Below are 16,158 nucleotides of genomic sequence, written 5' to 3'. Positions count from 1 at the left end.
AGGTGATTCCCCAGCTCAGGAGCTCCAGGAACGTCGTTGACCACCCGGTGACCGTCCCTTCTCAGTGCCACTTTCAGCCCGAAGCACCTGCACACRCTCGCGGCTCATTCCGAGCTCCAACATCACCTTCCCGTTAGGAAAGTCAATGAGCGGAGCTCGCATCCACCCTGCGGAAAGGCCGCKGCTGAACAGAAGCTTTGTTGTCTTTAAATAATAATTCAGTCCAAGGATACAATAGCRAAGAGCTCCCTGGAGTATTTGAGCTGCTTCCAGAAATGAGGATCTGAGTTTGAAGCGTTTCCATTCGAGCCTCAGAGTGTGGTCAATAATGCAGTTGGGTTTTAAGTCACTTAGTGCTGAATAAATTAACCCAATTATTCCCCTTCTTCCCATTCCACAAATCCAGGGCAGCCACAACACAAAATCCTAGGGCTCTGCAGATTCTTGATGCACCGCTTGAGCTCAGTTTTCTATATTGATTTTAAAGCCATCATTTTAAACTCTCAAGGGGTTTAAACTCAGTGAGTTCATCCAGTAACCTCAAACACATTTAAACTGGAATGTGCAGCTCCCGCTTGGAAATTGCATCAATTTCTGTGTGCAGCTGCTGGACAGCTTCAGGGTGAGCATTGTGGCGTTGTTAAAATTGGCTTTTTAGGGGGAATTTTTGTCATGCCCGCAGCAGGAGATTCTGAAGATGGATGCTGAGAAGGTTTTGTGCAGGTRGAGGAATAAATGTACTGTAAAAGCTTGAGGAAACTTGGAGAGAGCTGGAGCAGCTGAGCTTCCCTCTGTGGGTAATGCTGGGTAGGGAAAGAATCTGGAGAGCAGCAGCTCTGGTCAGAATTGGCCACCTAATTCTGGAGTCATTAATACCCAGAGGAAAGGCTGTCACCGGGGTAATTAGAAAGAAACCAGAAAATTATATGAAAGAGTTAATGAGAGGAATCCACAGAGTGTTGTGTTTCAGTGCAGTAATTGTGGATGGAGCTGAGACTCCCACCCTTGGCTGTCCCCACGCAGGAAAAACGCTGGCACAGAGCCCTGGGCAGAGCACTGGTGTCCCAAAATGCTCCCAACCTGCACAGGACCGAGCAGCCCACTCGTGTCTGTGCTCAGAAGTGTCAGAATGAAGTAGGAAATGTGCTGGGCAGTGTGTGAAATGGGCAAGAAAGACACAGTGAAGTATCACCTTTATTAGCTCACTGGGTCTCAGTTMAAAAATAAAGTTCAGATGGTGATAATAGCATGGCTTGCCCAATCAGCAAAGACAAATCCAGTTTAAATGCTAAAAAAAGGTYACATCAAACTTGGCTACTGCTCTASRGTGCAAACAGAGGCCATATACACCTGATTCCATAAACTTTTGTTGGAAGAACCAGCTCCCGAGTGTGGAAAGCTGTTCTGCCCATCTTGGGGGTGACAGCTTTCCCATTTCAACAACATTGGAGGCAGTTCCTGCTTGCAACACTAATTGGGAACTTCCTATAAACATTATTCATCTCTCTACAAGGCAAGAAATCCAGAACAAAAACAATATGCTAAAAAAAAAAAAAAAAAAAAAAAAAGAAGAATGTTTGGCTGTGTCATACTCTATAAATATTTCTGAGCCACCATAAAAAAAATAGTTCCTATGTTGTAACAATTACACACTTCAGATTCTTAAAAAACAAGCTAGTGTTTAACCTGAGCTCTCAGCTATAAAAAAGCTTTGTTAATCTTGGCATAATTCTGTGTTTTATTTCAAGATAAAATACATTCCCTCAGAGTCACATCTTTTTGCCACTTGTGAGTCTTTCAAACACTCAGGAGGACAATGGAAAAAAATGAGGTAACTTTCCATTGTAGCTGCCGGGTCGATGATCTTTGGTCCTCAGAGTTACTTCTGTGTTGGAAACAACTTCTTCCTCTGCAGAAAATGAAAAGATTTTCATTAAAAATCAGGAACATTTCCTCTGAAATATCTGAAGCAACCACACGTATGTCAATTTATTACACACACTGCAAACAGAGTGAGAACACAGAGTAAAAATATAGAGAGGGAAAGGTAAACAAAGTACTTCAGAGAAAGACAACAGTCCCAGGGCCACCACTGCAGTGTTGGGAAATAAAACCTTTCCAGCTGGGTTTGAGGAAAGGAGTGATCTTTGTGCCCCAGGCCAGCCACYGAGTCACCATTTATCAGCAGTGGCACAGGCTGCTGTGCCCAAAACTGAATATAACCTTTTACTCACTGCTTTCCTCCTGAGTTCTTCAACTCTCCCCCACCCAACCTCTCTCCAGAGGCAAAACACTGGCTGATGAGAATGGCTAAATCACTGCAGCTCAGGAGGAAATCACCCTAATGCTTGGCAGTGCACCTGCCCTCAAATGTGTTTCAAAGCAATTTAAAACCAAACAAACACAACCAAAATCAATCCAATCACTTCTGTATATGAAACTGCACGAATGTTTAGTTATTTCTGGACCTGCTCCGCTTCAGATCTAACTGATCACAGTGATTCAGTGCCTTTTAAAACACAAGGAAAATGAGAATTATGCATTAGGCAGCGGCTGGCAGAGTCACTCATTCTTGCCATGGATCTACTGTGGATTGTGGTGTGTTTGTTGCACTGGCTCTTTCTCACTTGAGGCAAATGTGATTATTTCTGTAGGCTCAGCGTGCTCTCACCACTCTGCTGCCTCAGCACGGGGCTCAGCACTTTTGGGGATTTGCTCCTGAAGCTTTGTAACATCAGTGGTTTCAGGATGCAAGTCACAGTGCTGGCTTCAACCTATAAAACCTCCGGCTGCTTTYACCTCAGGGCTCTTTTTAGGAAAAGGAGAGCTCTCTGCTCTACAGGAATGTTCCAGCAGAGTGAGGTTTGGCATTCCAGCTACTCAGCATCCATCTCTGAGTGCTCCATCAGCTGCACTCTGCAGCCCCGATGGGTTCAGTGTCTCCAGGCTTAATGCAGAACCAGCAGAACATGAGGGGGCTGCAAACCACCCCAGCTCCCCAGGGCACAGCGGGTTTGGCTCCACAGGGCAGCAGCAGCTCAGGGATTGCAGCTGGAACAGCCAAGAGAGAACTGAGCTGTCCCCACTGGATTGAGGCTGATCCACATGACAAACCTGGTGCCACACTGTGGGATAACCTCCCTTTGCAGGCATGAGCTCAGTTGTGTCAGCACTGCAAGATTTCCTTCTTCTGCCAGTTTTTCTCCTCATTGTTGCTGGTTCTTACTCAGTTTCATGTGGTGTTCAGGATTTTAACCATATCTGGTTACTCTTTTGTCCTCAGAACCAGACAAAGTGGTGCCTATTGCAAGCGTCCAATCCACAACAGGAGAAGAAATAATCAAAGAGTGAGAAATTTCCTGATTCGAACAGAAAAAACAATCTGCTGTGGGCAAGGCTGCTTTAGATATTCTGAAATGGCTCTATTCAATACATTCTACTTTTGGGGCTCTGAGCCCAGAAACAATATCCTAAAACAGCCCTTGGCCTTGGCATTGGAAAAAAACTCCCCAATCTCTCATTCAACAATGTTCACATCCTTGATCCTGTTATCTGTAACACACAGAGGGTTTTAACTACAATAAGGAGAGTGCAGGTACTGGGGCATGGAGCTGTGAGATCTGACTGCCCCGAGGATGAGGAACGTGCTTGAGAAAAGTTTAATTATTTGACTGAAGGAACTACTCGCTGCCTGAATGTCTGTTTGCTGTTACAGTACTTACAAGAGTTTTATTGGAAATGCACTGAGAATCCTGTGCCAGGCCCATCTCAGAAATCCATAACGTGCATTAAAATTGCAGATGCATTTACAAAAAAGGAAGCAAACAAAAAAAGATCAAGCTGAAAATACCTCCATGCTCAGGGAACATCACAGAGAAAAAAAGGAAGTTTAGCATCTCTTTCTTCTGCAGCAGATAACTGGCTTTTGTGAAGAGTTTCTGCAAGTTCTGTTGTCTCTATTGTAATGTAAAAACACTACATGGAAATCAAAGGGCTCAAAGAATAAAATTTCCAGAGCTGCCAGGTTCAAGCTGGTGAGCAGCAGGGGTACACTTCTTAATTCCATCTTCTCCTCCCTCCCCCAAGCAGGGCACAGAATGCAAAACGTACAAATCCTTCCTGATTAAATTCTACAGGCTGCATTTTGTATTTATTATGTTCTAAAGCTCAGGTTAAAACAGCCCCAGGTAAGCCTGGTTTTAAGCACAGGTTAGCTGGCCTGCATAGATTAACTCAAACACGCTTGACGAGTTTTTGCCCAGAACCGCTCTGAACGCAGATCAAAGTTCTGCAGATGTRGCTCAGGATCTGCTCCCGCCACTACCCACGAGCCTGCTTCATTTTCTGTCCACTAAAGCACCCATTCTGAAGGAAGAGCCGATTTCCAAGCTCAAAAAATGCAGCATCAGATTCTAAAGCAGAGTCACGGGCAGCCGGAGTAGCCGAGCTGTGACGTGCCAAGCAGTGAGCAGGAGCCAGACAGCTGATGGGGCTGGGCAAGAGCCACAAGCAAGCACTGTGTTGTAGGAGCTTTTCAGGAATCCTCCTACTCAGGAGCCTTTGCAAAAGACTAAACTGCTGCTGTCTTTGCCACTGAATGAAATCCTGCAGAGGAGCTTCTGAACAAAATATCCTTTCAGTTTATGCAAACGCTGGCACACAACCTTTACACTCTGTCAGTCAGGCCCAGCACAGCGAAGGTTTTATGGTTGTGAATGTTATAAAAATGGCTTTGTCTGCTCCTTACAGCAACGTTGTTCTGGTCAAGTTCATCTAAGGCTAAAAGGAGTGCAATTTTTTAGAGGGAGGTGATACGTGTGAGGATGAAGATGAGGGTTCAGAGTTGCCCTGAAACCAGGAGTCTAAATCCTCCCTTTGGGATAAACACCAGCACGAGCATACCCATTTCTAGGGACAAAAGRTGCAATGTCCTTGTCAAACAAGGTAGAAATTCTTATGGATATTTATCCACCAAACAAGTGACCCTTTCTCTGATTACTTCTACTCAACAGGAGCTTTATCAGCACTTGTGCTCATAAAATAAACTGCCATGACAGCTACATACAGGTTCTTTTCTTTGACCACTGAATATATTCTCTGACCCTGCAATGAAGGAACTAAAACTATTAACCCACAAAAAACTCTAAATTTATATAAGCTGAGCTTCTGKTTTAAATTCATACCCAGAACTACCCTATATACTACCTATTCCCTATTCTGCCCTCCTTTCCATKAATATAATAATAAACCAGTTCTGAGTGTGGGACAGCAAAGCAGTGAGTGTGTGCTGAGCCTAAGAAATCACCTCATTTGCTTCGAGTGAGAAAGAACCAGTGTTCACTTTTTTCCAGACCTCCTACAGCTTGCCCCAAAATGACTTCTGCYTCCCATCTGTTTAGACACATGCAGAAGTCAAATCCTGTCATGACCTTGAGCAGCCATGAAGAATCCCATTAAAAATTCAAGCATTAAAGCATGCAAGAATTGTCTCTTCATGACCAATATCCTCCTCCTGCTTTGCTAATGCAAGGCAAGCATAAGGGAAAGGATGAGTATTTCTGAATATTTCTGAGCAGCTCACCCTGGTTCTGGGAGAGCAGTCTGTACCTTATTCATGTTGCCAGATTTGGGAATGCAGGAAGGATTTGCGTGGAGAAGGTTGAACTCCAGATCAGCAAGCATCTGTCGGGATTGGGCCAACGAGCGCTCCAGCCGCCTGAACAGAGAGCTGGTGTTCTGTGGGACACAGAGAGGGAGACAAAGTTATGGAAGGACCTCTTTTGGGGTTTTTCAAGGAATTATAATACATTAAAAAAACAGTGTTTTGATTTTGAAATGTTTCTGTTCAAAATACTGTAGTGTAACCGACTCTGTCTAGCTGCTGGTGTTCCTGATGAACACAGAGCTCTTTCCTTGTGACATTTTTTAACAGATTTCCATGTGCATGTATAGGGAGCACACACAAGAGAGGTACTTCAGGGATAAAAGAGAAAACAGACATGAGAAAGAGGGAAAACCAAGCAGAACAGGAAACAAACAACATCCAGTAGCTTCTGATAACTGCATCCACGTGTACTCAGATATTTTGTGGAATTACCAATTACCCAGCATCCTTTTCCCTGAAGTTTTTAATTCCAAAACATTATTCATTTTTTAAAAACTCATTTATACTTATGCTGACCAAGACATAACGAGTTATTTTAAAAAAGTATATTACCACCTTTGCCTTAAACCTGCAGTCCCCATCACTTGAGTCCCCAGTTCTTCCATGCCAGGAGATACTTGCATTCCTACCACCAGTCATAATTCCCCCAAATTYCACTTAAAATCAGCCAAGGACTGACAATAAGATACTGACTCTGTTCATCCAATATCTGTTTGTTGGTTTAGTCACTGCCAGGTCACTGATGTCCAGAGGGGAGTCTTCACCAGAAACTTTCTCGGAGCTCTGAGTCATGTCGCTCTTCTGAGTGGATGTCAGATGGGCAGAAGCCAAGTAGGAATTCAGATCCACGTTTTCTTCACTGCTGGAAAAAAATTAAGACTTGGTAGAAACAGCATAGCCAYCCTTTTAAAACTTGCAAGGGAAATTTGTGGGACAACATTAATAACTGTGGGCCCTGAGCCAAGGAAACCAAGAAACTTGAGAGATTACYCYKCTCCTCARAGCAYTGCTGTGTTTAACAGYTTCCCTAGATCGGTTTCATCCTCTRAGGACAGGGGTTTGACATTCAACCAGTCTCAACCAGCCCCATGTGCTYCAGTGTGGATTTAACCTTGCAAAGAGCACACCAAAGGCAACACTTTGTTCTTCCCAACGCTCTGCTCCTCGCTCTTCTCTCACACCCAAMTCCCTTTTTGGTTTTAATCAACCATTAGGCAAATTAATATTTGTAGGTGGATCTTTCACAGTGGGAATTTCACAGTGTTTTACAGTCATCATCTCACTTCAGAGATCACAGAGATCTTTCCCAAAGAGGCTTGTGTTTATTTATTTTTAAATACAGGAGCCAACTGTATTCATCTGCTTCTGAACAAAACAGAAGCAGAGTGCTAGCCCTGCCTGGATTGTTAAATAATGAAAAAAGACGTGTATTTTAAAGAACATACTGTCATTGAATTGATAATTTTTCATTAGGTATTCTTTAGACTTTTATTTCGGTGTTATAGTGCTTTCCACACCCAGCAAGACTGTTAAAAATAGGTGTATTTTTAAATGGCATTCAGTCTAGGAAAAAACCCTCATGAGAGTCTCCAGCTCACAAGTGTCTGCTGTGTCCCATTTCACTTCTCCCATAAAACACTGGGATAAAACAGGCTCTCTTTTAAGAGAGAAAAGCTCAYGTCTGTGTGCTTCTGAGTGGAAGGGTTTTGTGGAGATGGGAGGGAACAAACTGCAGCAGCTTGGAACGGGGATGTGAGGAGATGAGATGAGCATGGCCTGTCCTGGAGAACACACAGGATGGGAGGGAGGGGGAAACAGGTTTGATTCTGAGGCAGGGAAATGGCTCAGGAATGGGTGCCTTAATCCATCCTGAGCACACTGAATGAGTACCTGTGGATGTTCCCTCTTTCAAATGAGAATTGAGATAAAAATCCAAAAGCAGCAAATGTTGGCCCAACATAAATGAAGTCACCAAGTCAGAGCACACAGGGATTTCACAATCCCCTTTGCCGTTGGGGAAGGTATTTGACTGTTAACAGCCTCCTTGTTGGCTGTTCCAGAATTCAGGAACTCATGGCAAAAATATTTGCTGGGCTGACAGGGAGGTGCCAGCACCCTTCCCTAAACACAAACTACATCATCAGCACTATGAAAGCAGCAATGGAAAACTGGAGGATCCAGATTGGAGTCCCAGGAGGAATGTTGTGTTTGGTCTCTGCCACTAATCCCTTCACAGAAGCAATACTCCTGCCTTCCTCCCATTTACGGGCGAGGATTTATGGCCTGGCAAATCCGAGTCAGCAGAGGCTGGAGAGCAGACAGTCAGGGATTTGCACTGAGTCAATCCATCTCCAATTAGCAGGGCCCCAGGACCAAATGTGGGCATCAAGAAAACTGGAGAGCTCAGCAGCAAATCCCAAATGGGTAGCACAGCCCCTCCTTACTGGAGGATATTCTGTTCTAGCCGCACTGCCCAGGTTGGATTTGTTCCTTTTCCCTTAAAATTGACTCAAGGACAAGACAAATAGGACAAGACAAAAAGTGAAAGCAGCTTTCGTGATCCAGCCTCAAAAGGGATTTGGAGGGATGGCAGTGTGTCAGTGGTGCTGCTGGGGGAGTAGATAAGGAAGGTCAGGGTAGACAGAAGGGGAGTGGAGTCTTTTCAGTGATTTATAGGCAGTGGAAATCAGAGAGAGCCCACACAGCATGTGAAGCTCAGCTAAGGCAGTGGGAATGTGCCAGGACAGCAATTCTTTTTCAGTGGCTGCCCATTCACCTTCTTTCTGAACAGGTCTGTATCACTGCAGCAACAATTCCTACAGTATTTCTGTTTCAAAAAAAAAGCCACACAGAATGAAAGCATCCATACATCAGATCTTTCCATTCCATAACATTAATCTGTGTGGATGCTGGGCAGACTTGCTGGCAAATGCTGTTAGCAGGTTTAAACAGCTGTTCATTTACTGTGCTTGTCAAACTACCAGCTGGAAGGATCCTCCTCTGGCTAAAAGGCAGCTCTGAAATCGCTGTGAAACTTCAGAAATCCTTCTAAAACAGAGCTGGTAAATCTTTTTTTTTTTTTTGAAAGGAAATAGAGGAACCAACAGAACAAATCCACAGCGAGTCCCAGCTCTGAATGCTTCTGCATGTGCAGGCACAAAGCCACTTCTGTATGTGCAGAGCAGCGTTTTTATCTCGCAGACATTCCAACACCACTGAGGCACCTGAGTCTTCTTCTGACACTTCTCAGCTTTAGAAACCTCACTGTGCTTGTCCCCAACCACATGTCCTTCTCCTCCCACAGCACAAACAGAGGGATAGAGTCCCACGAAACTGGAGAGAGGACAGATTGCTGTCCTTTAAATCTTGCCATCTCATTTCTTGCCCCGACAGAGGCAGCAGCCTGTGCTCAGAGCTGTGTCCTACATTCTTGCCCAGCCTCGGTGTGATTTCTCAACAGAAATAACAGAGTCACTAAAGCATCACACAAAACCTGGGTCCGTTTCTTGCCACACAGAAATGTCACTGTACAAGTCCAKCTCTGCTCAGAACTCATATTTTACCCACCAGAGTTATAAGCAACACCTGGGATTTCAAAAAATCAGAAGATTTTCTCAATAAGTTTATTTGGCTAAGTTATAAGGTATTGGAGCTTCTCCTGCCCACACAACTCTTGGGGATAAGAGATGAGAAAAAAATAAATGCATAAAAATAGAATCATGATACTTTAAGAGCTATTTTTATTTTAAAATTGTTATTTTTCAAGTTGAAAAAACTAAATTTAAAACAGCAGTTACTTTAAACATAGCTTGAGATAATATGGAGAACTTATACACCTAAATTTCTACATAACTAGCTTATACTTATTTCTTAAAGGAAACAAACTTATAACCTTTTCGAGCAGGTACATTTCATCTTTCGTGCAGTCTCAAAAGAGCAGTAATCTTTTCCACGGTGCGTATTTCCGTCTCTTTTTTTGGGTTTGAAAATCTCCAACCATTCCAGATCTGATAGCGGCTTCCATCGTTCACCTTTATTTACGATGAAGTTACTAATACAGGAATCAGATTCAGACTTGCAAGTCACAGGAGTCTCTCCGCTTTTTCGGCCAGACTCAATTTCAGATCTCTCTTCCCAGGTTTTGTTTTCACTACAAGTTCTGTCAGACTCGATTTCAGATTTCTCTTCACAAGTTTTGTTTTCACTACCAGTTCTGTCAGACTCCATTTCAGATCTCTCTTCCCAAGTTTTGTTTCCATTACTAGTTTTGTCAGACGTGACGTGGTTCTCCATCAAAGTGCTTTGCAAATCTACACAAGATTTGATGCTAAGCCAGCGCTCATATGAAGGTACAGACACCTCAAAGGCTTTTCGGTCTCTGCTTTTCACTCCATTCTCTCCAATTTCCCTGTTTCTCAATGGCCTCGTGTTGTTTGCCTCATGGGATTTTTCACTGTCTAGCTCATCAAAGCTTGATGCAACATCCTGCTTTTCTCCTTCTTCCGCAGGGACAGCCAAGCCTTTCACAACTTTTTGACACCGGTTTAAGAACGCTGAGGTAGTTTCCTCCAAGTCTGATGCATTCAGTAACTGTCTATTATCTACTTCACACATCTCAGGGGTGGGTTTTACCCTACTTTCTGGAACTGGTGCAGTTCCACACTCCTCGTACATCCTGTGGCTGCCCTCAGTCCTACCCATGTCTGTCTCGCTGGGGCTTTCAGAGGCAGAGAATGTGGCCCCTGAGCTACAACGGCACGACAAAAACAAGTCAGAAAYGCTGCAGGTAAAGAGCATCCCCAAGTGCACTCCTAAAGCTCTACACAAACAGAGGCTGCTGCCACAGCTCATACACCACCAGGCAGCTGCATCCTGCCAAAACCCCATGGAAAATCTGCCCAGATTTGGCTGTTACTTTTCAAAATCAGTCTGAGCGTTCCCTCATGTTTTATACAGTGTGGTGATTCTGTCTGAGCCTCCAGGGTGTGCACCAATTCCCTAAGTTTACGCCCTAAAATAAACTTGGCTCTTTAAACTAAAGTAGTAGGGAGCCAGGTTAACACCCCTACCACCAGACTGTTTCACTTTCTAAAAAAATCCTGTGCTGTCTRGCCTGCTACAACACTTGGTCTGTGACTGATGTTCATGGCCTCTCCTAACCAAATAAAAAACAAGGTACTTGACAGCTACACTGGATGTTTGTGGTTGAGTCCAGCAAAGCCATCTTGACCCAGCACAMACCTCTGCTAGGATGTTAGTTGTGGCTGAACAGTGAAGTCTCTCTTTAAGGACAAACTATTCAAGAAAAAGAAAATATAAAAATGTATTTACCTCCTTCCACTTGCTGCCTTTTCATTCTTTTGCCTTGAGTCCTCAGAGCTCTCCAAGTTGATATGGAGGAAGTGCAAGTCCCGCTGCTGTTTTGCACAGACCTGTTAGAGACAGTGATGGGCATTAGTGAAAGGCTGGGGTGCAGGAGCATCATCATCAGGTAGTACCACACTGCCTGCCTTCCAAAAACATCCTCAAAATGATTCTATAAACCAATACTTCTAGTCAAACTATTGACAAAGAAAGACTTCCAAATCTAAGRGGACATCTCTGCATCTATTTAGGAAAATAACTTTTTGCAGCAATAAACAGGATTTCTATTAGAAGGCTGTAGTATTCTCTTAGGATGGAACCACACTTTATTATAAATGAAATCTCATTACTGTCATTTGATATTTAATACATGTGGTTATTATGTTGTTCACAGTTACAGAATTTACAGTACATGAATGATGATCATGGGATTTGGCTTTCACTGCAGGGGATTTTTTTTGTGAAGCTAATGGAGAAGATAACATACCCATCAATTATTTGCAATTAAAAAAATGGAACATGCCTTGAGAACCTCAACTGAGAGCAGGTGAACACACAGGGCTGAAATCTTGAAAAACAGATCTGCCAGGACACCAYGTCCCTCACACTGCTGAGTCACCTTGGGCAGGGGTGTAATCCCAATCCTGCTGCCCTCCCTCTGACACCACAGGYATTTCAGCTCAACCCCAAATGAAATAAATCAACATTCTACAGGGATCCCAGCAAGGCACAAACAGATTTTTTTTTCTTAATCAATAATATCTAGATCTGAGTTTTTGACACTGTTCCACGCAGGTCTGATGTTACTGAAAATGTTTCTCTAACCACARAGCAGAAACACGATCAGGCCTGTACCTGCCGCAAGCTGGACAATTCTCTTTCCATCCGCGCTTGCTTGGACTTGGCAAACTGATAAAGTTGATCCTTTCTCTGTGCTTCCTCCACTGTTTCAAAATATAATAATTTTTTTAATTACTTCAGGTGAATAGACACAAAGCATGAGCACTTGCAAATGCTGTATCAGTACAAAGTGGTACCAAAACAAAACAAAAGCATTTTCTTAAGATCAACAGGAYCTGTTTCTCCTCCAGATAAAAAGARCACAAAACCCACAAGACAACTAAAAAATCAAGTGTTTTCCTTGGACTTTTCCTCAGCATCTGGCCTCATTTTACTAGCAGCAATACTGTGCTTCATTGATTTATTTAACTTTTTCATGAAGGAAAGGAAAAGAGAAAAGRGAAAGGGAAAAGGGAAAAAAAAAGAGGWGAGGATAAGGAAAATTCAGTTCATTAATTCTGATTCATGYATGTACAGGGAAGTGCTGAGAAATAATTCCCAATTCTATTGGTTTTTAAATAATGAGGCATGGGATCAATRTCTGGCAAAGGCAATAGCAGACTAAGAGAGATAGGCAAGGAAATTATCTCACAGCAGAGGACAACTTTGGCCACCTCATCTTTCAATCTAACCTAATCTTGGTTATCCCCAAGAATAATGCAGTGACCTTTCCTATCCATGGCAGCATTGAGATGTTTTTCCACCCAAAGCAAAGGTATTATGGAGASCAAGATGCAGTTTACCAAGGCCTGCATATTAAACCAGCCTAAACCAACCCACCACCTAAAGAAAGCAACAGGGAAGAGAAAGTCTCAGAATTTTCAGGAGAGAATCCCCCYGAGCCATTTACTCCTCCCTGTGTAATCGTTCTGCCGAACTTTGTGCTTTCACAGGATTTTATAAAGTGTCCCTGCAGAAGCCCCAGATATTGTTTCCACAGTAGAATGGCACACAAGGGATACACTTTTATTAAACTGCAAGACAACAAGCTGCCTCCTTCACAGACTTCAGTGAATTGCTGCCCAGAAGCCTCAGAGCTGTTGAAAGCTAAGGCGTGAAAAGCCAACTGGCCACCTTTACCTGCCAATATCAGCTCACTCCTCAAGCAGCCATTTTCTTTYTTCAGGTGACTGATTTCTTCCTGGTGCTTGCTGCTTTCTTTCATCTTTTCAGAGAGGACATCTGTAAAACAAAGCATAACGTTTCCCAGAGTGAAAAGAAATCATGCTGGCCTACACTAAATTAGGTGCCCAGTATAAACATTTACCTTTCATGTTATTTACTTGAAACAAGACATCATTYAGTGTCAGTTTGAGGTCCTGCTGTTCTCTGTTGCGACTGAATTCCTCCAACTTTGCTGCACGCAACGCACTTTCCAGCGTTTTAAATTTGGATGTAACCTCAGTAATCTGATCAGTTGTTTCAAGTAAGGCCTTGTCCTGAAATAGGAGAGAATGAATTCTTATTTTTTATATCATGGATGGGTTTTGACAAAATAGCACGACATCCTGCTGCAGTAGTTACAGGGACCCACAGACTTCCTTCTGAGCTTTTGAGGGAAAAAAAMCCCCAAAATTAAAGCTCAGAAACAAGCTTGTTTATGAAAATAAACCAGTTTATTGCTGACCCTTTTTCGCTTTTCAAACAAGCCTAAGAATCAACCATGAGTGAGATCAACAGTGACAGAAGACTCGTGGCACAGTCAGCATCAACTGCACTGCAGTTTGACCACATTTAGTGCCCATGAGATGACAGATGTTACAGATGTTACAGATGTTACCTTCAGCTGAAGCATAGTGAGCAGCTCCTGTTCCCTCGCTTGAAGCTGGCCTGTTTTAGCAGACAGCTCCAAAATTGAGCAGTGGAGACTCTGATTTTTCTCCTAGGGAACAGAAATAAGTGTCAGCTATTATGTCATCAGTTCAGAGTTGGTTTTTTTTTTTCCCAGTAAATGCATCCACAACGTTATTTAAACATCACCAATGGCAATGTGGGATCCTGAGCAAGCTGGAGAAAAGAGGACTGAAGTAAAAATTTGTCCTCAATTTGCTCGTGATCAAGGGTCTTAACACCCTGCATGTCTAAGTTTTGGAATGTTACAATTTATCACAGGCATCCTGCACATGCATGGACTGCAAAAACAGATCATTACTCAACCCCTACCTCCAGRGCCTGGCAGTGAACAGATGAATCTGTGACTTTTTGACTGAGCTCTTTGAACTTCTGTTGTGTGTGTTCAAGTGTCATCTGACTGTCATTCTGCTGGGTTTCTAATAACTTTAACTTTTTGGTCARTGATTTTATAACTGCATTTCTCTCGTTCAGCTCGCCTGAAAAGGAAGGAGATAAGRTTACCTGTGAGAAAACAGCTCAGAGGCTGTCATGCAATTTCTGAAATCTCAGAAATAATTTAATGTAGTGTTTTAAAATTACACTATTCAGAACTGGGTGTTTGTGTTGCACACTCTGAAGGATTCCCTGGCTACTCAGGGCAGATGGAACAGGAACTGGGTGGTGAACTCTGTACTGAGACCATTTGGAGCYGCCAGGTGTTTCACTGGGTGGTTTGTGTTTGCTCAGAGCTGTGCAGCTCAGGGCACAGAGCTCTGTAACTCCCCAGCAGGCTGCAATTTTTTCTCTTCCCCCACATTGATTTAATCAGATTTATTTTTTAAGAATTCACAGAAACAATTTACACATTCAAAGAGAGTTAACTGAACATCACACCCCCTTCAAGATCAGAGCACTTCAGCACCCCTGTGGAAGTTTAGATGTCAGAAAGAGACAATAAATTTAAAGGCTGAAGGGTAGGAAATGGTCCCTTATATGATGCAAAATTGTTATTGAGGGTTAAGATCAAGATCTTATTCTTTACATCACAACACTTACTGGTTAATAAGCTGCATCGTTCTGCTAAATTCAGTATTTTTTGGCGATCATTTTCCCAGGCCTGAATGTGCCTCTCATGCACTGCTACCATGTCATTGAGCTCCCTGTCACGATCTTTCAGTTCTGCAATCAAAAGCTTGAGTTCTTGTCTCTGTCTCCTAATGATGCTGCTCTTGTGATCTGGGCTAAATGCCTATAAAAGGTGAGACATGGAATGCATTTCAACACAAGGAAGTGACAAATTCTCTCGTAATAAACKGGAGGGTTTTATTTTAAGTTAAGATGTGTTTATATTATAAATAGACACCGTTCCAAAAAGTTCCTTATGCTTTGGTACCACCTGTGGCCATTGACTTGAAGCAGAACAAGGTGGTACCACCTGTGGTCCATGACTCAAATCGTCAGCAGCCCAGTGAGCAGCCTCCGACCGAAAATAGAACTGATTGTTAACGGCACTTTCACGTTTTACCTGGGGCGAAGCAGAACGCAGCAGTGATGAATTCATAGGGGACTGGGGGCCAGAGCACTGCCAGGCATTAGCGGAACCGGGAACACTTGAAGGATGTTACGCTCAGCAGAGGCTCCCCCGTTCCCCGTTGACCCTGAGGGAGAACAAGCGGCGTTGAGCCGGTGTGAGGGGGACGGCCCTGAGGGCTCCCGCAGGCCTGAGGAGGGGCCCTGAGGTACCACCCGGCGGGGAGCGACCCTCCGTTCCCGGGCACGCCTGCAGGCTCTCCCCGCTGTCTCCCCCGCTTCCTCAGCCCGGGGGCTTCCCGTGGCCGCCCATTACCCCCCGTTTGTCCCCGTTAACCCCCGGCCGCCCCCAACCCACCGGCACCGCCCGGCCCCGCCCGCCGTTGGCAGAAGCTCCGCCCCCCCGTAGCCAAGGAGCCGCGGGTTCGAATCCCGGGGTCACCGGTTCGAGTCCCGGCGTCACCGGTTCGAGTCCTGGAACCGCCGGTTCGAGTCCCGCGGCTGCCACATCTGGGGATATTCCCGCGGGGCTGGGGCGGCGAGAAAAGGGTAATAATTAATAACGTTGTTAATAGGGGATGAATAAGAACCGGGTGGGATGTTTGGTACTTYCCTGTTCAGCTGTAAATGGGAGGACTGCAGAGATGTAGTCACCTCTCCACTATTTCCAGCTACTCTCTCCAGACACACCCATGGTTTAGAAATAGAAATCACCAAAAAAAGCTACTTTACAGGAAGAGAACAGAGCGTCTGACACATCACCCTTTTGGCTTTCAACTCAGCGAGGTTCTGCAGTACAGGAGCACGTCACTTCCAGGACTCTGCCACCAGGGAGCATTTATTGTTATTAAATGGAGCAGTGAAACAAAAAGCACCAAATGGATGCTCGAGGCTGTTTGYGGGAGCACAGAGAGCAGAGCTGGCAC

At 44.1% G+C, this 16,158-nt stretch overlaps 1 protein-coding gene across 1 annotated transcript; it reads right to left on the bottom strand.

The window, feature by feature from the left end:
• Positions 1-1,810: 1,810 nt before the first annotated feature.
• CCDC62 (coiled-coil domain containing 62) lies at positions 1,811-15,487 on the bottom strand. Its single transcript, XM_057385642.1, has 12 exons — positions 15,228-15,487; positions 14,759-14,951; positions 14,033-14,199; positions 13,650-13,751; positions 13,137-13,308; positions 12,950-13,051; positions 11,885-11,973; positions 10,997-11,097; positions 9,558-10,412; positions 6,359-6,524; positions 5,608-5,736; positions 1,811-1,909 (listed from the first exon to the last, which is right to left on the bottom strand). Exons 1-12 carry the CDS (start codon positions 15,261-15,263, stop codon positions 1,880-1,882), a joined length of 2,142 nt encoding a protein of 713 aa, XP_057241625.1. The 5' UTR covers positions 15,264-15,487; the 3' UTR covers positions 1,811-1,879.
• Between the last annotated feature and the right edge of the window lie 671 nt (positions 15,488-16,158).

This window comes from Malurus melanocephalus, unplaced genomic scaffold (genome assembly GCF_030028575.1).
Source record: "Malurus melanocephalus ecotype Western Australia unplaced genomic scaffold, MMel_1.1 scaffold_849, whole genome shotgun sequence".
NCBI lineage: Eukaryota > Metazoa > Chordata > Aves > Passeriformes > Maluridae > Malurus > Malurus melanocephalus.
This window is presented reverse-complemented; position numbering and strand designations above follow the sequence as displayed.